At 41.8% G+C, this 26,025-nt stretch overlaps 1 protein-coding gene across 1 annotated transcript in view; it reads right to left on the bottom strand.

Moving 5' to 3' along the window:
- Window positions 1–26,025, bottom strand: part of Myo61F (Myosin 61F) — a 143,032-nt gene that overhangs the window by 45,782 nt on the left and 71,225 nt on the right. The window contains exon 2 of the mRNA XM_071593324.1: window positions 11,012–11,127. Coding sequence (XP_071449425.1) covers window positions 11,012–11,127 — 116 coding nt within the window. The remainder of the gene's footprint in view (window positions 1–11,011; window positions 11,128–26,025) is intronic.

Below are 26,025 nucleotides of genomic sequence, written 5' to 3'. Positions count from 1 at the left end.
TCCATAGGCAATGTTCAAGTCCTCCGCTATTTCTCTGATGGTTAATTTGCGGTTATTGACCAACATTTCTTTTACTTTATCAATTTTTTCACCGACTTTCGATGTCGATGGTCTGCCACTGCGTTCATCATCTTCGATTGACTCACGACCACTTCTGAACCGCTCGTGCCACTGGTAAACGACCGTTTTTTTAGAGAATCGTTGCCGAAACACTTTTCCAACATTTCCAACGTCCGTGCGCCACTAAATCCGTTTTTTACGCAAAATTTAATACAAGTTCGTTGTTGCAAATTTAAATCCATTTCTGCAATTGTAAAAAATCGCCAACACACACAGAGATAGATGTACTCTTGGCTACGTAACTTTTGCAAATGTCAAGTTATGACACTAAGATTTAAAGGGAATATCAACAACAGATGTACCAATTTAACAAAAAAAACAGAACTCAAATCGGAACGATGGGAGCGCCACACGGTGGTTATTCCGGGAACTTTTTGATCAAGGTAGTATACGCTACTGTTTTAGACAAACCCTTAAAAGTTTTTAAGTGTCTTAGACTCGCTAATTCAGGGAGACAACAGGGGGTTCCTCAAGTGATACCCCCTGATACCTGCATAACAATTCAACTCTCGCATTTAGATTCCCTGAGATCCCTAGATTCCAAGGCGCTTAGATAATCCGGAAGCAATTCGCATTCAGCGAAGATCTCAGACCAGACCTTCCCCGCGTAGCTCTAGTGCTCCCAGGATCGACCAAGAGGCGCCATTTAGCATTTCTCCCATTATAGTTTGCATTGGGTTTCTCACCATAGCTGACCCCTTTCCCGTAACACACTTTAGTAAAATACGACAGCGTGGTAATCAGAAAGGCTAGGGTATGGTCCCAAATTATGGCCGTCACCATATTATAATATGTTAATTTAATAAAGCATATAATACAGTAGTTTCAATGAAACAATTTGGGGATGTGGTAGTTAAAGGCTAGACCGTTGGGCTACTGATCGGAGGGCCCTGGTTCGATTCCCGAGCCCGCCTCTTGAGCACCCTCAAACCTTCACCCGTGCTGTGTGATATTTTGGGTACCAGATCTCCCTGGGAAGCTATAACCGGCACACGGAAAGGCACTGGCCCGCCTACCCTGATGTGTGAATTTTACACGCCGTATAGGACTTAATACTATGCGAACTCTGCCCTCACATACCAAACTGACCTTCGGGTTGACAACCGTGCTTATGGCTTTTTAAATGAAAAAATTGCAAAATACTGAGATGTTACCTATCGAAGGAGAGTTCATATATTTAAAACGATGGAATTAACGTTTGGAAACAGTTACAAGCTTAACATTTCTAAACAGCAAGTATTGCTCAACGAATGCAAGACCAAATGCTAGCATGGATTACAATAAAATATAGGCACATAGAATAATGGCTGAAAAATAGACAATATCATAAGAAAATTGTTTCCTAAGCTTCTCTTATAATTTTATAATTCGTTTCAGCTCAGGACTACATAATTTTTAGATTAGCATGCGAATTGCCAAGCATCACACCCATCCTGTATCGCATTTAGGTCATTTTCTTATGCTACTATGTCCTCAGGGGAGCGGAAATTTCTGAAAACGACCAAGTCGCTACGAATATGTGAAGTTAAAACTGTTGACCAAGGTATTGAAATCATTAGCGTAAAGCAAGAAAAAAGAGGGCCAATTACTCTTCCTTGGGGAACTTCAGCCTTAATTTCAGTTGTCTTAAAACCTGATTTTCTGCTAGTTATTTGAACTAACTTTCTGAAGGCAGGCCAAGAGGAGGAGGGCGTAGACTCATCCCAGACATTTGAAGTAGTACGGGAGGCGGGCGGGAGAGGGGGGATGAGTGGGAGGCTGAAGAGTCGACGGGGAGAGAGAGTAGAGAGCGCCCGAAGAGATGAGACATGGGAGAAGGCGGACCGAGGTCAAGGGAAAGAAAATGATCGGATGACTCCATTCATGAATTTTTCCCGACGACGACGACAGCCCGTGACTTCGCGCGTCCTAATTCGATCATGGCCGCTTCCTCGAGTGTGAAAAACCAGTTCGCTTGAGATAAAATGCAAAATAAAAAGGCCCTTCGTGAGTGACTGAGTTAAGTGGCCGGTCGCACGCCTTAATCACTCCGTCTGATAGGGCAGGGTGTGGGGGAGGGAGGGGGGAAGTAAGTGACCGGAGTAGTGGCTTCGCGATCCGCCACCCACAGGGCAGCGAATCCCCCACACTCAAATGAAACACACACTGCTTCACAACAACCCTCTCCCCCGCCATTCGAGCGGCAGGAGCCTCCAAATGAGTCGAGAAATCGAATCGACAATCGGGGAGTCGACATTGGAACCCTGCGCGATTTGTAATGCGCACGCGCTGTGGACCCCAATGCATCATCTACATCTACATAAAACCCCGCAAGCCGCCGCAAGGGCGTGTGGCGGAGGGCGTTAGGTCACCACCTGTAAAAAGTGACAAAACCATATGCCAAATCAACACATGCATGCAACTCTATACCCACAGTGGCGTATACATTCATGTGAAAATCTTTTTATTTTACACGCATGCAAATTCAATCATCTAACAAATTGTGGCACCTTTGAATGCAGTATGAAATTTATACAATAACGTGCAACTTAGAGTTTGAAAAGCAAGAAGGCGCAATTCCACTACCACATGGACATACAACCTACAACGCTCTCCTCCCCAAGGGCACAGTAAGGAATGTGACCCAACGCTGCAGACAGTGGGAGGGTCCCCCCACGGAGAGGGACGAGGGTTTGGAAGGGAAAACTTAAATTTGGACAGAGCAGATCAAGCAATACTGTAAAGAGCACTACATTATTTAATGGCATTCTAATGCGGTCATACGGAAAGAAAGGGTTTTGAAAACAAAACACTTGAGGTTAGTGAAAGTGCATTCAATTGAGTAGAACTAATTATTCCCTAGACGCTGAGATCATTCTTCCAAGCCATAAACGAGTCAAACAAAAGTGAAAGGAAATAAACAGCATCCCTATAATCCTTGCAGCTCCGAAGTCGCTAGATCATCTATTTGGCCTGGTGATGAAGAAGGTGGACAATACATAGGGTAATTTGCATGCGTGTAAAATGAAAGAATTTTTGCATGAATGTATACGCAACTGTGGGTATAGGTTTGCGTGGAAGGTTCATTTTATGTGTGGTTTTGTTCCCTTAAAACAAGTGGTGACCTAACGCCACACGCCCTTCCGGCGGCTAGCGGGGTGTTATGTAGATGTAAATTTCCGTACTTCAGCCACATATATTTATTTATTCGTACAACAAGTAACCCAAAAAACAAACAAATTGGCGTTTACATTGAATCACCAACAAAACGAAATGAAACGAAAGAGATAGTAAATAAATATTTAAATAAATATTGAACAGAATTAGCTGAAAAAAACATTTACATTACATAAAACACTGGCAACGCGTTGGATTTCAACAAAACATTCAGCAGAAATACAAAACTTGACTAGTCAATTCATCAAAGCACGAGTTGCAGGACAAAGATTAGAGCGAAAGTCTGAGATTTGAGAACGAGAAAGATGGGAGGGAGGATGGGATATTAATTTCATAAAGAAAGTGGAAAGAGGAAATTGAAAGCGCACGGGAGGCGGTGTTAAAGAGATCTCCGAGTCACGGATAAACAGCACTGGAGAAGGTGAAAGAGGGACGGGTGTCTCCTTTTCCGAGAGGGGGCGTTAAGAGGAAGGAATTTGCAGGAGAGTTCGTGAGAACGGCTACTGATGATCCCGTGGAGAAATTTTAAGTCTGCTAATGTACATTTCCGTAGCCGAGGAGCGGTCCCGAGTTCAGAAGAGGACGCTTTGGCGAGATTTCTCGCGCGTGTGTGTGTGTGTATATATATATATATATATATATATATATATATATATATATAAAAAAAATATATATATAATATATAAATAAATATATATATATAATATATATATATAGTATATAATATATATATATAATATATATATAAATATATATATATAATATATATATATATATAATATATATATATATATATATATTATTATTTATTAGGTAATCTACCGGTGAACGTAGGTTTTTGGATGGAAACAGCTACTAAATAAAACATTTTGTGATTCCTAACAAAGCACAAAATCCAGCATCCTACCCTATATCAAGCCCCTCTTCATCTCTGAGTACTTTCTTCCTCCCTTCATCCCGTCCAACATCCCTATCCTGTTCCTTCCTTTTCCTCGTTTGCCTACCATTCTCCCCTCAATTACAGTCTTCAACATCCCAATGCCGGTCAACACCCCCTTCATCCACTTTTCCTGCCTCCATAGGATTGCTCCCAACAAACCCCTCTCTTCGCCCACCATACCAAGTACTTCCTCATTTGTTTTCTTCTCTGTCCATTTCACCTTCTCCATTCTTCTCCAAACACACATTTCAAAAGCCTCCAGTCTACGTCTATCCTCCCGCTTCAGTGACCACGTTTCCGCACCGTACATAACTAAGCTCCATATCAAAGTTTTTACGAGTCTTTTCTTAACATCCTTACTCAGAGTCCCCGTCATCAACTACCTCCTCCTTGTGAAAGCCTCTTTGCCTAGCGCAATTCTTCTCCTTACGTCCCTACTACTTTGACCGTGTTGGTCCAAAACACTACCGAGATACGTAAACTGTTCTACCTGCTCTAGGTTTCGCCCTCCTATTTTAATGTTTAATTTAGCCTTTTTCTTCCTGGAAAATCGCATTGCCTTTGTTTTATTTACATGTATATTTACTCATATATAGAGTCTCATCCCATATTTATCGTACTGAATTTCCAATTCACTCAGCACTGCTTGCAGCCCCTAGCCTGACTGACAAATTAGAGCTTGGTCATCATCAAACCTAACTGATTTTACGATTTCCCCTCCGACTTTCATTCTTACCTCACCAGTGTCAATGATGGAAAACATAGAGAGTCCCGGTTAGGGGAATGATTTTTGAATTCCTCCGCAAAGGTCACTGCTGCGAAATTTCGCTCAGTTTCTTTGAATTCATCAAAAATAAGTTTGTATTAATTGATTCGGGACAGGTAACACTTAAGCTCAGACCGAGTAAAAAATTGTCTAGCTTTTTTATTTTCGGAAGACTCTAAACCTCGGTACATGCAGGAAGAGGTCCGTCGTGGAACAACTCCTTTAAACAGGGGCTCGAAGAAGGTGGAGTGAAACCGCCGAGTTTCTTCACCTTGGCACTCCCGAGACCCATTAACCCCATCCACGGCCACCGGGGGAAGGAAGAGCAGCGAGGAGGTCAAACGGGGGAGAGGGAGGCATCATTCCTTCCCGTTCGCGCAGTCGAGCGCGGAGACCACTTTCTAACCACCCCGCCAGTCGGTGACCGAAATTCCGGCGTCACCCCGAGCACGTAGCGGCCCCATAGAGCTTGTTAAGAGTGTGCGAGGCGTCTTGCGGGCCTTCATAGCCTTCAGGGCCAGAGCGACGAGCAGTCGCGCGGAAAGAGGATGATGGATCGATATCCGAAACATTGAATGCATTTCACTAAAATTTGGCGAAATCGTGTTCCCTGAGACGGTAGGATATGCATGTAAGGGAAAAAATGAAAAAAGGCTGGCTTTAAAAAAATTCCCCGCTAACCATATGACATATGTATAAGGTAAGACATCAGTTAGATTATAGAGTGAATAGATTCGCATTAGTGGGGGATAGGATAAGGAAAAATAATCCTTTCATGATGGCCGTATTGCAATGTTTTATTTTGAATCGGCAGCGTTCATTACAGTTTTTAATTTTCGCATAAATTCGCTCAATAGGAATTTTTGTGGTATTTTTGTAAAATCCGTATTTACGGTAAGTTCGATCGAAAACGGCGAGATGTACCACCCACATTATATATATATATATATATTATATATATATATATATATATATATATATATATATATATATATATATATATATATATATATATATAAACCATAAACACAGTAATCAACCCGAAGGTCGGTTTAGTAGGTGATGGTAGAGATCACCCAGTACTAAGCCCTATACGGCGTGTGAAAATTCACACACCAGGGTAGGGGGGGCAGTTCCTTTCCCTGTGCCGGTTATGGTTTCCCAGGAAGACCTGGTACCCAAAAAATCCCTTTAGCTTGGGTGGAGCTGCAGGTGCCCAAAGTGCCTTGCTCGGGAATCGAACCCGGGACCCTCCGGTCAGCATGTATGAATGCATGTGTGTATATATATATTTTTTAAGATAATCTACCGGTTAAGATAGGTTTTTTGATGGACACAACTACCAAAGAAACAAACATTTTACTACTCCTAACAAAACACAATATCCATCATCCTACTCTATATCAGGTCCCTCTTCCCTAGTTTTTGCCCTTCCATTTTAATGTTTAGCTTAGCATTTTTCTTTCTAGAAAATCGCATAACCTTTGTTTTATTAATATTGATTCTCATATATATAAATAATTTTATATATATATATATATATATATATATATATATATATATATATACATATATATATATATATATATATGTATATATATATATATAGTCCAGGGGGTAGAGTGTTGGACTACTGACCGGAGGGTCCCGGGTTCGATTCCCGGGCAAGGCACTCTGGGCACCTGCAGCTCCACCCAAGATATGTGATTTTTTGGGTACCAGGTCTTCCTAGGAAACCATAACCGGCACACGGAAAGGACCCGGGCCCCTTACCCTGATGTGTGAATTTCACCCGACGTATCGGGCTTAGTAATGGGTGAATTCTACCAACACCTACTAAACCGACCTTCGGGTTGATTAGCGTGTTTATGTTTATATATATATATATATATATATATATATATATATATATATATATATATATATATATAATTATATCCGCTTCAAAAATGTTATGTAAATTCAAATTTCTTTCCGATTACAGAAAGTCGAATATAACTTACAATTATGATAACCACGACCTATAAGTGATCAAGATCGCTGCTTCTGCTGCTGGACACTCAAATGACCCACAATGAAAGACGAACTTCGGCAATAATGACTTTTTGACGTCGCAGCCAAGAAAAATTTTACCGTTTTATTCGTACGCGAAAATCATAAGAGGTTTCAAAGCCGTGACGTCACAACTTCGGCATTGTCGAGGCACGCCATTATCCGAGGCAGTGACGTCAGTGCTTCGTCACTGCAGATGCTCGACGATCTCGCGAATCCTTGCTGAATGAGACCCAAGGACACTCCCTCTCCATGCCAGGACTCGTTAGAGAGGAAAAAACACACGAGGCATAGTACACGGGGTGGGGGCGAACCCCGGCGGTGACCCAGAGGGCTCTAACGAGGCATCCGCTCGCTAAGGCCCGGCGAATCCGCCACGCGTAGGAAAGACTCTTCAAAGAATTGGAAGAACGGCATTGGGGGCGGGGGAGTACGCGGACAGTAGGCAATTCTTTCCCACACTCCGAACTAAATAATATGATTTATATAAATTTTTATGATTTTTAACTAAATTTTGACGGATTTAAAGGAACAAGATACGAAATATTCTTCAACTGAAATTTCGGGGGCTTTTAAGTAACAAGAGGTTATGACGAAATATTTGGTTACGACATCTTTATCCTTTAATGGATATTGTGGGATGAGAATTCGTTTTAATGGAAATCAGTGGGAAAACTCTAGACGATTCAGGGAAGGAGTGAAAACACGAATACAATACTTGTAAACAACAGGAAAGCAGGATTAACGCAGTTAGAGACTGTGTTGAGCGAAAGAAGACAATTGAATAATCAAATAGAACGAATAAAAATCGAAAATTTGAGACTTTGCAGAACTTATCCATTATGGAAAGCAAAATTGCAACTTTGTTAATTCCACTTATTGTTTTATGTCTTACGGCTCGAGTTCCAATGCATAGTAGTATCATCTTCAGGTCTACCGGAAGAATGGCTGAAGATGATACCATATATACCCGTATCGTAAGATTAAAACATTAAGTGTGGAATCAACAAGCGGAAAGTTTTCTTTCCTTTATATAGATGAAATTTGGACAACAAGAGAAGAGTATAAATATGCAGAGAATATTTAGCGATATGAAAAAGAACAATATTAAGACCGAGGAAAAAGTAGAAAGACATCACGCGAATGCTAAAAAAAAAGGAACCGTTTGAAAGCAAAAATTAAGGGAAAAGAAGTACACATTTTTTTAAGGAGCTAATAAAAAAATCAAGAAAAGAAACTTGCATCAGAACACCATATCATCCGGAAATAAAATTTAGTTCCGACGGAAAAAAATGATTTCATGATGTTGATATAATATTTGAGGGGTATAAATGACTAATTCACTCAGCGACATCTCAGGGTTCATTTGGGCGAATGCGCATCGCGAATCACGAGTTTCAGGCCAATGGCGAGGGTCCGTCGTGGGCCGTGGTCCATTCCAGCTGATACATACAAGGATTTACAATAAGAATTTCAGCGCTTGGTTTTTCCCGAGATGCACGAGATGACGACGCCCCACGTTGCCATGGTGAACGTGGAAAAGATCCTTCTGTGGAAGAACACCCAAGTGTCCCATTCGATCCCACGAAGTGATGCCCGAGACGACCTCACATGCAAACATTGCATCGATGTGGGGAATTTCCTCATGATTCAGGTTCTATGAACGTCCTCCCACTAATTCTCTCCTTTCCAATTGACGCTGCGTAGTTATGTAGTCCTGCCTTACCTTTTGGCCAACATACAGGGGGCGTTCTTTAAGTAATGCAATTGAATTTCCCGCACCGCTCCTATTGATTGGAATGGGATCGAACCACTCGTGGTAGGTGGGGGGGGGGACGCTAAGCATTACCGGAAAGGCTTAGTGCCGCCCCCAGATACTGCAAGTAACTAGATCCCACTCCGACCAATAGAAGCGGCGCAGGAAACTCAATTGCATTACTTTTGGAACGAACCCTGCAATCGACTGAACAGAACAATACTACGTAAAATGCCTAAGTTAACATACTTTCAGAAGTTTCTTTTCAAGTGACATGGTTTTCCACCTATTTGTATCAATTATTCGTCTACATTTGACTGAAATTAAGTGATCAGGTAATCCGAACGTTGGGATGGATATATTGGGAACGGAGAGCATCTTAAAAATCGTATCTATAAAGAATTGCGTACTGCCAGCTGCCTCCTCCTGTTAACAGCCAGGACATATCGTTATTGGCAACGTTATGGTCTTCCTAGTTAGCAAAAACTTCACTTCTTCCCTTCCGGCGCGACTCCAGGAAAAGAGATCACTCGGAAACAAGTCAGACCCGTTGCATCCAGTGGGAAGGGGCAAACAGACGAGTGCGATTTTCTCAAACCTTAAGAAAGTTTTTGACAAATTCCGACATTTCGAATTCTCATTTAAGCAGTAAAAGATGTGGAATAAACAGAGAAGACAGCAAACTGGATCCTCGACTTTCTCGCCGACCGCAAAGAAAGTAGTAATGGGCAACTCGATTTCCAAGCACTTGGAAGTATCTTTGGTATCCCTGAGGGTAGCACAGCAAGCGATTCAATGGGAATCTGAAATTGTGTCAAATCCTAAAGCAAAACTTAATCGAAATCCGTTCGCACATGACATCATCAAAATTTGTCAAGAAGTAAAGGAATGCGAAATTGCGAAAATAACCACGTAAAATCGGCTGCATACACAAAATGCAAGTGTGATTAGGGATTCGTATCATGTGAACACGGTGCTTCTTTTTCTTATTCTTCTTAATTACCTCTTTTTAAAGAAACTAAAAGTGAACTCATGCTAATATGAACACCGGGGGAAGGTTGAAATAAGTTTCCATCAACAAGTGAAATACTTGTTGTGCTCACGCTGTGGCATGGTTACCTTAATTGCGAGTGACTTAATATTGGCGATTCAATTTGAACAACCTGAAAATTTGGCACCACTGTGGATCCTGAGTATTTATTTCTAGAATGCACTGCGCCTATGCGCGATTCTCCTTGACCCGGAAGACTTTCCCGAGACCAGGACATTACTGATTTGCAAAGCAAATTCTCTCCGATAACGCTGGTGCGACACTTGGCAATTACAATTAAACTTAAAAAAGTGCGTAATGATGATTTTTAAAAAAATATCCCACCCGACCGCTGCTACTGCATCGGGAACACCGAAATGGTATGTGTAGACTCGATTAAATACCTAGGCGTCACCCTCACTGACGATCTCTCTTGGGTGAAACTCATGCGGGGAATATGTGGACAAGCTAAAAAAATATTAGAATTTATTAGAAGAGTACTGAGTAAATGTAATGAAAAGGTCAAAGAGAACTGTTATCTGTCGTCGGTTAGGCCTCATTTAGAATATGCTGCCAGTATGTGGGATCCCCACTGAAGTTGGATTAATGCCGAATTGGATCGCGTGCAGCGTAGAGAATCTGGATTTGCGAAACGTTGTTAAGAAAAGCTGTGCAGTGAATGCAAAATATCAGAGAAACTAGGCTGGGAATCACTCAATGGAGCGAAGGTTAAATTACAGATTAAATATCTTGCATAAATTGGAAGGATGTCTCTTTAGCAGTGATGTTGAAAATGTATTATTACCCCTATCGTACTAAGTTAGGCGAGATCATGTCAATAAATTAGAGAGAGTGTAGAACAGATGTATTTTAGATATCATTTTTTCAACGAACGATGAGGAATCAGAATAACATTGTTCGACCGCGGTAGGGTCATGTTCAGGTCAAAATTAGTCTGGGGTGTATTCACCCCCTGCCACACACCCTAGCTGTAATTTTCAGGGTACTGAAATTAAAAAAACATTCCCTTTCATCCTCGTTCACCCAAAGACGCACGCCACTGAAATAAAATTTTAAGCTTCGAATTCAGGCGTCGATGCTCCTTCTCGTCCCGTCCAACCTTTATCATGCGAGTATTCCATTCCAAGTAACGCCATGGTATTGGATTGATGACGAGATAAAGGAACTTACACGTGAGGAGGAACTTCAAAGAAGTGCACCTTCTGGTACTTCTTCAGGTGCTCCTCGTCGTAGATCGGCAAGGTCTTGTACGGGTTGACCGATATCAATACTGGTCCAATGTATGTCTGCAAGAGAAGAGAAAATATTTAAGATCCTCATGTAAGAAGCGACCTAAAAGAGGGATGGAAACTAGGTGCGACTGCGACCTTTCGCCTGGGACAGGTTGCTATCGTTCTGGTCTGGTTCGTACCTTTCTTGAAATGTCTTTAATTACTAAGCACGCGGCAAATACGAGGGTCATCCGGAAAGTAGTACCCGTTCGTGCCGCATGAAGTGCTGACGACGCGAGTAGCCGCTGGACGAGGTCAGATAGCTTCAGTGGCTTGTCTGCCTTCTCTGAGCCAAGTTGCGTGACGCTAGCATTGCCTGTGTTGTTTCTGTGATTGTTTACAATGTTTAAAAAAATTGAGAACGCCGCCAGTTGTGAAGTGAGGGCAGTGATTAAATTCCTCAATGCAAGAAACGTTCGCCCATGTGATATTCATCGCCAATTAAAGGAGGTGTATGGAGACAATGTAATGGACGAGTCGTCTGTTCGGCGGTGGTGTCGCAACTTCAACATGGGGAGGGGGAACACACACGACGATGAGCGTTCGGGGAGACCGTCTGTCATTACAGACCAACTGGTGAGCTCAGTTGACGAATTCGTGAGGAACGATCGGCGCGTCACAATTGATGACATCTGTGAGCATTTTCCCAATGTTTCTCGAACAATTGTTCATGAAATTGTTAAACACCATCTGCATTATGCAAAAATTTGTGCAAGATGGGTCCCTCGCGTATCTCAATGAGCTGGCGGCGAAGGACTATGCAGCAGGAATACAGAAACTTGTCACACGTTATGACAAATGCCTTAATTTGCTTGGAGATTATGTTGAGAAGTAGTTTAAAGTATCCTCTTTCAAATAAAATTTTTTATGTTTGTTAATATTTACTTTTGTGTCTTTATTTCACGAACGGGTACTACTTTCCGGATGACCCTCGTATATTTATAAAACTTGAGGGAGAATACATAGGCCAAATATTTAAACAAAAAATTCAGAAAAAACAGATACAATCAGTTTCCGACTTAAATAGGTGGAATTTTGACCAACGTGAGGTCCAGAAAACAAAATAACAATGCGATTCTATTGGAATAGGAGTGTTTTTTTGCACTCTGTATCTCATGGTAGAAAAAAGATGTTTCTTCCTATTTATCCGAAGATGTATACTTCTAATGCCTGTGGAAAAAACTTCGAATTACTCGATATGAAATCTCCCTCTACAACATGCAAATCAAGAAGAAGGACTGAGATGGAACAAAACACACATGTTTGTACGTAGCTGTTTCGTCGGAATAGGCATATGCTACGAGTTGAACAAACAGAAATATCAAGGTTCAAGTTCAAAAGTTGTTTATTTATCCAAGTTGTTGTACATAACATTTATAAATCAATCATATAACAGATAACAGGTAACAATAAATAACAGTGTACAACAAACAAGGAAGCCCTGTTTTAGGCTGTGCACCTCTTCAGGGGAGTTGAACAGAAATATCAAGGTGGCATTGGCTTGGTTTTATAGGCGACTGATAAGCTTGAAAGGGGTTGGGTGGTGAGAAAATGCGCGCTTTTTGATTCGCAATCAAAAGTGAAAAAATAAAAGGCACACTTCTTACTACTGAAAATAAAGACATGCTAAAATCGAGTACTTTCATCCATTCCGAGATAATTGTTACATGACGTGGAATTACTAGACCGTGAAGAAATTATTATTATTGTTAAAATATAAATCTCGAAGCAATTAGGCAAATGTACTGGTGGCAACGGACAATCTTACAATGCACATACATACACAAGAGGAACAGATATGAGACAAAATGCTTTTATATATGTACAATGACACTTTAAGATTAACAACCGTACCTTTACCTCCACTCAGGGGCCAGGTTCACACTAACAACGCTCCGTCCATAATGACGCACTCTTCAATTTCATATACCGTTCAAAATCACGCTCCGTTAACACATCATACACTTTTGCAATGAAACTTCTCCCGCGGTTCACATCACATAACGACAATATTTTAATAAGTACAACAGTAGAAATGAGAGTCCATCGTTCCTTTTGATCAGTAACATACTACACGCTCCCACCAATAAAGTAGACTGTTTTTGAAATTTTAGTGCACATAACCTTCTTCACTGTAAATGAAAAAGAAACACTTTGTTCCAATCCACCACTTTATTACAGGTACGACTAGTTTCGACGCTACGGCGTCATCCTCAGGTACCTAGAACTTTACTCAATTACCTCAGGTAGTAGATAGGAAAAGCCGTTCCTGAAACACGCCATCTTGGATTTTCTGGAAGTCGGTTCCTAACCCGAGCTGGTACGTTTTCCTACGGTTGGCCGGTTACTATTAGTTATAGTCGATCAACGGACCCGTTCCAGTAGCGTCGAAACTAATCGTACCTGTAATAAAGTGGTGGATTGGAACAAAGTGTTTCTTTTTCATTTATTAAAATGAACTTCCACAAAGTTGAGGCTGAATCTATTGAACTTCTTCACTGTAATTGAGGGGAGAATGTTAGGCAAACGAGGAAAGGGAAGGAACAGGATATGGATGTTGAACGGGATGATGGGGGGAAGAAAGTACTCAGAGCTGACGAGGGACCTAATGTAGTAGGATGTTGTGTTGTGCTATGGGTCACAAATTATTTAATTAGTAATTATGTCCATCCAAAAACCTACCTTAACCGGTAGATTACCTAATAAATAATAATAATAACCTTCTTCATGTTATCAGGCAAGCCACTTTGAGGGTGTGTGGCAGGAGGTGATTCCACGCGATGTACATATATGCAACATGATAGGTTGAGTCATGCATAACCATTAGCTACCAATAAATATGTTTAAAAACGTAAATAAATTTTACAACAACTGCATGCACTACGGTATCCTAGTATAAAACACTTGGCTACGCATTCGACACAATCTGGTAATAGGGAGAACGGTAAACCTTTCATGAGGGCAAATGAAATATAGAAGAGAGCGAAACCTACTCGCTCTGATTTATTTCTTTTTTGGAGGTCATCCTCGTGTTTGTTTCTAAATTGTGCACATAGACACGCATATTATCCGAATGGGGTCGGACAACCGCATCTACGATCCAACCGGACGGCGACTTTTCTTTTGATATGGGTTCTTCATGGGAAGCCAGTGGCGATGCAGGGAAAGGCATCTGCCCCATAACCTTTATACGTGAAGGTCATGCGCCTGAGGGCATAGTTCCGAGGTTATCTCCGCCCTCACCTTTCAAACCCCACCACTAAGCCGACTACATATGTGTTTTAGCTTTCCTACGTCGGTAAATCAAGGAATGGGCCACCCAGGGAGTGTGACCCACAATGATTCAACACTCACGTCACCCCCTGATATATAAAAAAAGCACGTTTTACGAATTACACAATAGCTTCGTTCACTAGAACTGCCGCTTTCGGCGTTTATGGCATCATCATGTACACGTTACATTTGGAAGAAATATACATTTCGCTATCACGAGTCCAGAGAGCACCCCATCACTCGCTCTTTAATTTCAAGCACGATAAATCTCATTTTGTCGAACGTTGTCGATTGATCGAGGGCGATCGAGAGATCTCAGCACTCCCACTACCTTTGTAAGAGAATCGTGTCGGACTGGGCAGTTCAGAACGATTGAAAATCCTACTCAAATCATTGCTTCTCTAATACCCAAGCCAAAAAGCCTATTCATTCACTTACATTTACACGATATACTTTATAGATTCTACATCTCTACATCTACATAATACCCCGCAATCCGCCACAAGGGCGTGTGGCGGGGGGCGTTAGGTCACCACCCGTAAAAGAGAACAAAACCACATGCAAACCTACACCCACAGTGGCGTATAAGTTCATGCAAAAATCCTTTCAACTTACACGAATGTAAATACATATATTATCAGCTGACAAACAATTGCACCTAAGGATGCAGTAAAAAATGTATCCAACAATGTGCAAGCTAGAATTTGACCAGCAGGGAGGCAAAGTTATCCTATCACATGGGCATGCAACATACAATCGGGGGGCTTGAGAAGTAAGTCATTTACGTTGAGAAAAATACACTGCTTTAGTTGAGATTGCCGCGGTGGATTTTCATGACGTGATTATCAATTTCCTCCAATGGGAGCGACATCACGAGAAAAGCATCGATGACAGATTTTTCCCATTATTCCGAACGCCCTGAGGATGTGCGAGGGAAAACAAAAGAGAGAGAGAGAGAGTCGTGGAAATCTGGATTCGAATTCTTATACTGGAAATGGAATATTTATTCTTTTTACACGAGGCGTGTTACATAAATAATTCATTATGTTTTGACGACCGACTACTACAGCTGACACTGGATGACATTCTCCGAGTGCTGCAGATCGTCCCACCAGGTGCAGCAGTGGAGCGATTGTCTTTGAACTGACCGTCACGAGGAAATTGAAAGAACAGGTGAACGCAATTCAATCCGCAATATATATAACCCCAAGTCCATATTTTTCTCGTTTCCAAGGCACTTAATGCCACCACGCGAACTGTGCGTTTAACTCAGATAAAAGGAGTAAATGTGTCGAAACGAATCTTAACAAGATTGGAAATCCTGCTTTGACGCGGCGATGACGATGAGATTAAGATAAACTCTTAGGTTTGGATTACTCTACCACAGCGCATAACAGCCCTTTTCGTTCGTCCACTCAATCAACAATCTAAAAAAATAAACTCTCCATCATCTGCCGTCATCTGTGGCCTTCATATATTTTTTGTGATATCTCCAGATAAGAGATAAGGGATCCTCCTCTCCTTAATGGCGATGTGGCGACATCCTCAGCTTAACTTGAACCTTTCCAACCGACCAATCATCAGCCTCGGCTGACGAGCTACGCCATGGATAGAGTTGGCGATAGAGCTGAAAATTTAAATTTAAACACCCTGCCTTTAGTTTTAAATATAAATATTTTCCTAGTTCATTCAATGAGGAGATTGCATATTTTCCGATACTACCTTGATTGAGCCCGTTTAGTCGTTAGATTGATTTTTCACCAGGGACTGAAATACGGTTAGGTTATGTATCTATCATAGAACACACCGCTTGATAATTAGTAGAATAGAGATGCCTTCTATAATACGATTCGCCGGTCATTTGGAATCAAATCTTCGACGAGTTTGCGATGTTTACCGTCTGTGGCAGTGATCGGACGTCCGCTGCGTGCTTGATCATTAATTATACATTAATTTCGGTTCGTCCGGAAAATAAGTGTACTGAGCTCAGGAAAAAAAATTATTACACTTTTACATATCTTAAGCTAATATTCCTCAAAATAGGACCCTTGTGAGTCGATACACTTGTTCCAGCGGCGTTCCCATTCCAGGAACTCTCCCGCGAAGGCATCATCGGGAACCTCTCGAAGACTCGTCGTCGACCTCTTCTCTGCCCTCCACGAACATCTTGTGCCACCGAAAGACCATGTTTCTGGACATGGCTGACTCCCCGTAAGCCTGGTTAATCATACCGACAGTTTCGGTAGACGATTTCCCAAGCTTTACCGCAAATTTGATGGAATAACGCTGCTCCAAAAACTTCGGCATCGCGTTCCGTGACGTGGGTCGAAGCGTGGAGGTTCGCGTTAACATAGCTCCTCACTACACCACAGCTCAGAGCCGACTGCCTTTTTCAGCGTCGCTTGCCAACATACCCCCCTCCAATCGCAGCCCGTCAGAGCGGTGCTGGGCGCGCCTGGAGCGGCGCGCCCAGCCCAGGAGTCAGTACACTTATTTTCCGGACGAACCCTGTAGCTTTAACAGGCTCGCACCCACGGAATTTTACTGCACATAGATTTACAGTAGACCTATCAACGTCATCGTCACCATAAACAGCTTTTAAACGACGACGAATCTCACTAGGAGTCACTTTTTCAGCAATTAAAAATTCGATAACAGCACGGTGTTTTACTCGCGTTGACATAGCACTAGAATACGTCTCCATACTTCCGCTTCTCAAAATACACTGGATGAATGTAACGACCTCAAACCCGCGCATGCATGTTTAGGGGAGAATGTTACTTCCACATTACACTAAAAGTGCTTCTGAAGGTCATTTTGTTTGTGGTCTACAAGCATGTGTGCATTAGTTCTCAGCCTATTCTCGTAGCTTGTCCGAAGGCACTTCGACCAATTGATGATCTTTGGGTACGTTAACGTGACTATTTCGACTTAGTAACTGTATTACGCCACCTTACGCTTCTAATTATCTCATAATTTAATATAGTTGTTCTATGCACACTTTTTACATGGGCTGGTAATCGTAGGAAGTCATAATCTTCCCCTTTAAACCCATTAAAATGCCACTCTGGTCTCGGGGTGCATTAACGCAACGGGACTAAGGAATTAACTTCATTAGGCACGTATATCTTGAAATACGAGCAATTGATGGACATTTCTATCCGTTATCGCTCCAGGTAAGAATTCATTAGGCGTTTTAATTACCTAATCCCAAATGGTTAAGCATATGACAGGGAGGGTAATTAATTGTGCAAGAGATAAAAGGGAAGTAAGATGCCATTTTCTGACGTCGAAGACTGGAAGATTTACAAGGCTTCGTAGCGATGAAAACGTCGTTTCTTTAAATGCGCCGTTTCCCTTTTCCAATCCAATTAAGAGAAGCTAAAGGGTCTCAAGAAGCCGATGCATTACAAATTTTTTAACGTTATCTTTTTGGCCTTTGTGGCATATCTAAACCCACATAAGAGTGTATTGAAATGAAATGAAATAATTTACTTTGTAATTCCACAAACTTTATTTAAAAAACACGACCCAGGTTGACCTGATGATGACCATCATCATTGACTGGATGATGACGTTCAACGTCGAAACCTGAGTCGTGGTTTTTAAATAAAGTGTGTGGAATTACACAGTAAATTATTTCATTTCATTTCAATATGTAATCAAATTCAATAAAGTTACGCCTGAGACAGCAAATTTTACGTAAAGAGTGGTTTTCGTGACAGCACCAATCTGAGAGTTGAAAGGGGCGAATTCACATCGTCACTAAAAGTTCATAAATGTCAGTGAATTCACATGAGACATAAACGATAAAGAGTGGCTCGGGTGCAAGAAGTACTACATGCGAATCAGTATTCAAGTTCAACTAGTGCTCAATGTATGTTAAACGAACTATTCGTGATGATTATAGAACAAGCGAGTTGACGAAACTACCAAAGCTAAGAAATTATCCCGGTCCGATGATAAACCATGATGGCTTTTTTGTGCAGATCGTGGATAATAATATTTTAACCAGTTTTCTTCTGATCTCATATCTATCATACGCACTAGTCTAGTGTAATAAGACGCGTAAAATGTTTTGAATTCTTTGTAAAAGAGTCATGCTTAAAATTTACCAAAACACTTCGGTCATGTTGGTCCAAAGCACTCCTGAGATACGTTAACTGTTCCACCTACTTTAGTTTTTGCCCTCCTATTTAAATGTTTAGCAGTCTTTTATTTCTGTAAAATAGCATAACTTTTGTTTTATTAATATTTATTCTCATCCCATACTTGTCACACTGAATTTCCAATTCACTCGGCAATGCTTGCAACCCCTTGGCTGACTGACAAACCAAAACTTGGTCATCAGCAAACCTAACAGATTTTACGAAATCCCCGCCCACCCTGATTCCTACCTCCAGTTCCTCCCATGCCTCTTTGATCATTTCCTCTGCAAACAGGCTGCACAGCACCGGTGATAATGGGCTACCCTGCCTTACACCTCTTCCTAACACTGCCCATCCGGACTCCCCGTTCCCCACTCGCACCTGAGCAGTCTGAGACATGTACAGGTTGCGGATTAGCCTCCTTTGCCTCCAATTTATTCCTATTTTCTGCAATATACTCATTAGGTTTTCCCAATTCACTCTATCAAACGCTTTTTCGAAATCCACGTAACAGGCAAATACCTTCTGGTTGTATCCTATATTCCTTTCGATTAGTGATCTCATTAATACAATAGCATCGCGCGTCTCTACCCTATCTAAACCCTAAGTAATCATTTGCGATACCCTCGAGTATATGCTATGATAAAATTGCCATATGTGAAAACGACAACTTCTGCAAAGGTTTAAATGATATCTGCTTTAGTATCAGCTTCAATTGATAGTCAAGGTTTTTAAGTTTTACTTTGTGTGTTTTTTCTAATAAAATCAGCTTTTAAAAATAAATATGTGTTACTTTTGAATTAACAGTTTTTATTTCCTACGTTTAACCAATCTTCAGTTTCTTTCAAAGGATATATCGGTCGAAAATACAAAAGGTTGCCAGTTGACTAATCAATAGTACTTAAATGTATTTTGTTTTCACCAATTACATTATTATTTATCGACCTCGTAGTAGCAGTTAAAAACTAGGTTAGGAATATTGTACTATTTCAAAATACTCGTAAAAATTTTGCTTTGATGGATGATGTGTGAATTTTTTTACTGTTTCAATAAATCGATGACACAGATAAAGATGCCTGGTGAGCCAAAACATCATCGGAACAGGGCGAGCGTCCCCCATTGGGCTACTTCGAACCAACACTCAATAACAAAGTAATTGCGAGGTAAAAAAACTCATTTTGAAAAAATTATCGACCTTTCCAAACATTCGAAGTTAAAGCATGATCCTATCGATGACCGATTTTTTTAAAACAATGTAATCAATGCGTGTTTTAGGTTCTGGCAGAATCCGAGCATCAATAAGGAAAAAAAAGAGTAAAGTTCGAATTTACGCCTGAATAATCTAAAAAAACATTTTGAAGTAACAGTAGTATATGTAGCGCTTTCCGTTCTGTTCGACGTGGTGCAGCAATTGAGATGATACCGCAAGCACTTCGGAAGAAGGTAAGGACATCGTGTTAAGAGGAGGGAGGAGGAAAAGAGGTAACAAGGAAAAATGGGAAAGTTAACAGCCCGTTGTTCTAAGGCTAGAGCTACGCGCATGTCTCCCTCTCTCTCTCTCTCTCTGACCCGGAAACTCTTTTGAGGAATAAAAGGGAGTCTGCCTTTCTCCGGGTCACCGACGGCGCCTCGATAAAGAGAGAAAAGTTCCTCCGCCTCTCTCAAGGAGTTGTCAATCGGGAGAGTGAAAAAAAAGACCGGTCGGTACATCTCCACCTTCAATTGTTTCTTCCATGGCGATGGGTCGCCTCATTTGCATGGGAGCGTCGAGAGGGAGATTCCTCGGGCAATTTTGTCCGACGAGTGAGCCTAAAAAAATAAGCGGTCCGAGTCGTCATTCGGGAAGTCTTTAAGATGCGCGATCGCGAACGTTTGAAGCACCGGCGCCCACTCCTCCACCTCTTCCCCCCGGTCCCCCCCTGGAGAAAACAAAAAGGCGAAGCTTTCTCCGCGCACGGGTAAGGGCCCGAGAGTGTGAGCCACTCGGGTGAAAACCCCCCTGCACCAAAGCATAAACCAATTGCAAGTAGTTCCTCTCCTGTTGCCCCGAGCAGGTGAGCGCTGTCCCCCTTCCCTCGTGATGGGACTCCCGCGGAAGGGAAAGTCACCGCCCTTCTCTCGCCATCTCTCCCCGCGGCAATAAAACCCGTTCTCGCTTCCGTAACAAGACCCGCGCTCATGTCCATGGGATTGGGGGGGGGAGGGGGGACTCGGACGAGAGATGTATCGCAAAACGATTTTCAGGTTACAAGTTCCAGCGGCGCCGAAACGTTCGCCGAGTGTCTCGCTGCGGACCTCTAACCTCTGTAGACGCGAGGTAAGGGGCAATCATGAATTTTATACGGATATATGGGTCGTGGTAGTCCAGGGATAGAGCGTTGGACTACTGACCGGAGAGTCCGGGTTCGATTACCGGGCAAGCCTTACTGGGCACCATCAGCTCCACCCATTGTTTCGGGTACCAAATCTTTCTGGGAAACCATAACCGGCACAGAGGAAGGAACTGGCCCCCCTTAACACCCTGATGTTTGAATTTCCCACACCGTATAGGGCTTAGTACTGGGTGAACTCCACCAAATATTTTACCGTTGTAAACGAAGGAGCAGACTCATCCAGAGTAGAATCCAGTTCAGCTTTTATATTGGTTGGGCTGAGACTTTTCAAATAAAAGTATTGTATCACATAACGATGACCAATTTTCTCCATTTTCACAAATTCACTGAAAACGTTCACTATTGATGACTGCCAAACAAACCCTAAACAACGTAGCGTCGTCAAACTTGAAACATTTGCTTTATAGATTGCGTACTTTCTAATACAGTGATATTTTTCAAACAACTACGGCCATCTCTGAGTCAGGCCTTTTACTAATGGGACCACCCTTGTAAAATTTTCCCGTCTATTACAGTCTTCAACATCCCACTACCGATCAATACGCACTTCATCCACTTTTCCTGCCTCCATAGGATTGCTCCCAACAAACCCCTCTCTTCGCCCACCATACCAAGTACTTCCTCATTTGTTTTCCTCTCCGTCCATTCAACCTTCTCCATTCTTCTCCACACCCACATTTCAAAATTCCTCAATCTACGTCCATCCTCCTGCTTCAGTGACCACGTTTCCGCGCCGTACAAAACTACGCTCAAAATCAAAGTTTTTACGAGTCTTTTCTTAACAACTTTCCTTCCTCAACGTCCCTGTCTATACGAGCCACCTCAAGGGAGAGAAGGATTTTCTTCCTTCTTTCCCTTGAGAAAGGTGGCTCGACCACCGAAAATTCGATAACTTGTGAGTTTATTTTCTTGTTTGTATGTTTCTGTGTATTTTTTTGTTTACTAGTGCTATAACACACACAAGAAATTTTGTAGCCCAAAGCTTTACATCCAATGCAGGCAGCATCATCAGGAACCGTGTCCCTATGGCGACTAACAGTGGACTCAAATGAATAGAGACGGCGAGGCGGGAGCTCCCGGAAACCATCAATATTGATCATGAACGACGCGAAACCTACTTTCGGCGTCGAACAAGGAAATTATCGCATGCGCAAGCGCATATATTGCGGAGACAGACGTCAACTACTATTCTGAAAGGTTAATAAAAAGTAGAGCATCGTTGTTGAAAGCGTATCAACTTGTGTTGAAGAACTAATATAAAAATGTCAGGTTTATAAGTAAGGTCGGAAACTTTTCAGACTACTCACATATGCATTTTTCTCATTTACCCAACCGTACCCGTACCTATTCCCTGCCTGCCTTCCTATTTCCCGTTTATCCCATGACATCTTTTTTTCCACGGCTGTCATCTCGCTATCTATCGATGATCCCTCCATATCTCTCTCTCTCTCGCCACGATTTCCGCCTCCTTCGAGTCCAACCTTCAAACTTCCTCCTTTGCCCAGCATGTCCCTCTCACTCCACCGCACTCGACGCCAACATTTCTCCCCCAGCATTTCCTCTTTTCTCCCTATGCAGATAACGGATAAAAACAACACATTGGCTTACATGAAGTACTGCAAGCGATTAGGTGCGAATATTTCACTGACTTTTCCGTCCTCGCTTCAGTTCAGGGATCTATTCAATACTTGAAGAATATTGCTGGATCTCAGCAAAGACGATCGAAGAAGAACGTGAAACTCAATCTTAATGCACAAAATAATCCGATATTACCAAGGCTGTGAGGTCACGGCATCGGTATTGACGAGGAAACACAAAATTGCCGCGTATATACTTTACACATAGAGGCTTCACTTCGTGGAAGCATTTAGTATCTATATTAAATATACAGGGCAATATGCGGATCTGCTTCGAAGAAACTCGGCTACATCAAACGGGTGGTGGGTAAATGTAATGAGAAATTTAAAGAGAGGTGTTATTTTTCTCTAGTTGGACCTCATTTGGAATAGATCACAAGTATTTGGGACATCAGGCATATTTGTAGGTGCTGGTAGTTTGAGTGTTTACATACATGTGGGGTGTAAAGATATTTCCACGAATGCATACCACGTTTTGTTTGTGTACTGCATAAATTTGTGGCTTTTGCATGCAGCTTTTTTTAATAATTACGGGTGGTGCCCTAACACCCCCCGCCATACGCCCTTGCGGCGGCTTTCGGGGTATTAAGCACATGTAGATGTAAATGAGTAATTTTCTACAGACTTAATTTTAGGTGCAACACGTTTCATCGACTTGCGGCATCATCGGGTAAATCAGGATGGTTCCTGATTGTGCCGCAAGTCGGTGAAACGCATAGTACCTTAAAATGAAGTCTGTCGAATAGCGCGAACTCACTTAATATGGACAATTGCAGCACCTTGATGAATAGTCGTGGATTTGAATGCCATTGAAATAAGTGTAGTATAAAACTGATTAAGGTTGAGTGTTTGAACGCAAACAGGGAAGGAGAGGTTCTGGGAGAAGAGATGAAATTACCGGGAAAAAGGTAAGAGGCTGTACGCGGAATTGGATGTGGGGGAAGGGGGGGGGGGCAGATGACTAAGGCCTGGAAGTACGGGGGAGGCGTCTGCGTGGTTGGGGAGGAGAGGAAGGAACAACGAGTGGCGGCACCGAACAGGGTCAAATGAGTGGTGACTTTCGCAGCAAAGGGCAGGGGATAGATAGCGGAGGAGGGCCACAAAGAGAGGGAGAGAGATGGCAATTACGAACGATACAAAACCACGTCATCCCACAAAATAATGCCGCGGGGCAGACTTTAATGGAGATACCTCACAACATCCAGAAAATACAGCTTTCGTTAATCACATGCAAAAAGGCTGAGTCCACGCCTAGCTCACTCACGTGACGATTACTTCGATTCAGAATCTCGGGAAACTCGCGACTCTGGGACGCTTACGTTCTGCGTCTATCATATTCACGAACGCTTCTCCCTCAATTTCCTTTCCTTTCACGTCCAAACTAAACGCACGCTGTTGCAATCACGACTGTAACGAATGGCATACCATTTCAGACCAAAACGTTCGGTACGCATGTTTATATGGAATTGAACGATATTTACAAAACGGTTCGAGGAACATGAAGAAACAAGTTAAAATTAACATTTCTACATCTACATCTACTGAATACCCCGCGAGCCGCCGCAAGGGCATGTGGTGGGGGGGGGGTGTTGGGGCACCACCCTTAATTAAGAAAAAAACCGCAAGCAAAAGCCACAAATTTATACAATCCACAAACAAAACATAGTCTAAATTCATGCGAAAACCCTTACACCCCACACACACATGCAAACACACAAACTATCAACTAACATACACATACACCTACAAATGTACCTGATATCTATGCAATGTTTAATTTTGTTGTAAATTCAATGGTTTTAATATTTCTAAAGTGACTTTGGTTTCTTACTATTATAATTGCTGATTGTTCGGGGAAAGAATGAGTATTTGTATCTATCTGTACTGGAATCTATCTCCCTTATTTTATCTTTGTGGTCTGATCTACCTTAGTAGTATGGGGCCGTTATAATTCCTTCAGTGTCATAGTTAAACTCGTTTGTTCTGAACCTTTCTAAAAGTCTAAGTCTCGCTTGTTCTATTTGTATCTCAAGTGGCTCCCAGCCGAAATCCTCTTAAGAGACCTGTCACACATGTGACCTTATCATAATAATTTTAACGAATCTGGCGGATTATCTCTGGACTACATCTAATTCTTTTTACCAAATTTTCTCCCAAACATCCCAAATACTTGCGGCATATTCCAAATGAGATCTAACTAGAGCAAAATAACACCCCTCTTTAACCTTCTCATTACATTTCCCCACCACCCGTTTAATGAAGCCTAGTTTCTTTAAAGCGGATCCGCGTATTGCCTTGATATGTGCTCCCCATGAAAGGCGTGGTGGTAGCCCCAAATTTTTAACCGCAAATTTGATCTGCCGTAGTTAGTACTCTACCCTCTACTTCATTGTTGATGTCATGTTCGTCACTTCCTTTGTTCCAAAATTTCAAAACTGCGCATTTGTATATATTAAGCATGAATCCCATTTCTTGCACCAATCCGAGATTTGGTCTAAGTCTCTAGAGAGTAGCTCGCTATCTAGTTGGCTCCTTATTTCCCTGTATACCACCGTGAGGGGAACCTTTCTGGGAATATTCTTGAGAAGGCGTATTCTGCCTAAAACTGACATGCTTTGTTCCGCGGATTTCCTTCATGTGTACCTTATTGTACATCTCAAAAGAAAAATTCCCTCCAAATGTACATGTCGAGTTAACTTGTTCCGATTCCTATGTGATGTCCAACATTTTTCTTCCTTCAGAACCTCGTTTCGCAATTCATCCGACCATTTGATGCTCAACGCTCTTCTCCGAATTCAAAAAATCTCTCGAGCCTTTCTCGAGAATGAAGAGAGGACGGAGGAGAAAGGAACTGACGGATGACCTCAAAGGAAGAAGATTGTCGACGATGGAATGGCGGGAGGGCCGAGAGGGTTGGACAAGAGGCACATGGCACATGCAGCTGTCGGGCGACCAGGACGGTACGTTCTCCCTCTTGTTCCAAAGCTTATTTATTCCCCTGAATAATAACCATCCTATGCCATGCACTCAAACAACAAAACTATACAATACTTCGTGTAACTGAGGTAATAGCCTCATTGAAGGATTCCAAAAAAGTTTTCAATATGTAGTAGATTGGTTGGTGATCGCGTGAAGTTAATTAAATCGATCCAATTAAGAGTGGTTAGATTTATTATGGTCGCCAAAATGTACTTGAGTAATTAGCACTATTCCTTAATGGATATGCTTTCGGATTAATATGCAAAGTTTTAATATTTTGCATGTTCACTGGGTTATCCGTTAATTACTTTCGTCAATCATTGCCTACTTCCGATTCTCGCTTTTATTGAAATCAAAGACTTTTTTGAGGTGTAGTTTCTCATGCAAACGAAACTTTGAGCATTATTTATAATAATTTATTTTTCATAATAGGTATTAATTGCGGAATTAAACGTTGAATTAAATGATTTTGAACATTAAAAA

Source organism: Hetaerina americana, unplaced genomic scaffold (assembly GCF_022747635.1).
Source record: "Hetaerina americana unplaced genomic scaffold, ioHetAmer1.1.p SCAF_55, whole genome shotgun sequence".
Classification (NCBI taxonomy): Eukaryota; Metazoa; Arthropoda; class Insecta; order Odonata; family Calopterygidae; genus Hetaerina; species Hetaerina americana.
The sequence above is the reverse complement of the archived record's forward strand: the minus strand, read 5'-3'. Positions and strand labels throughout refer to the sequence as shown.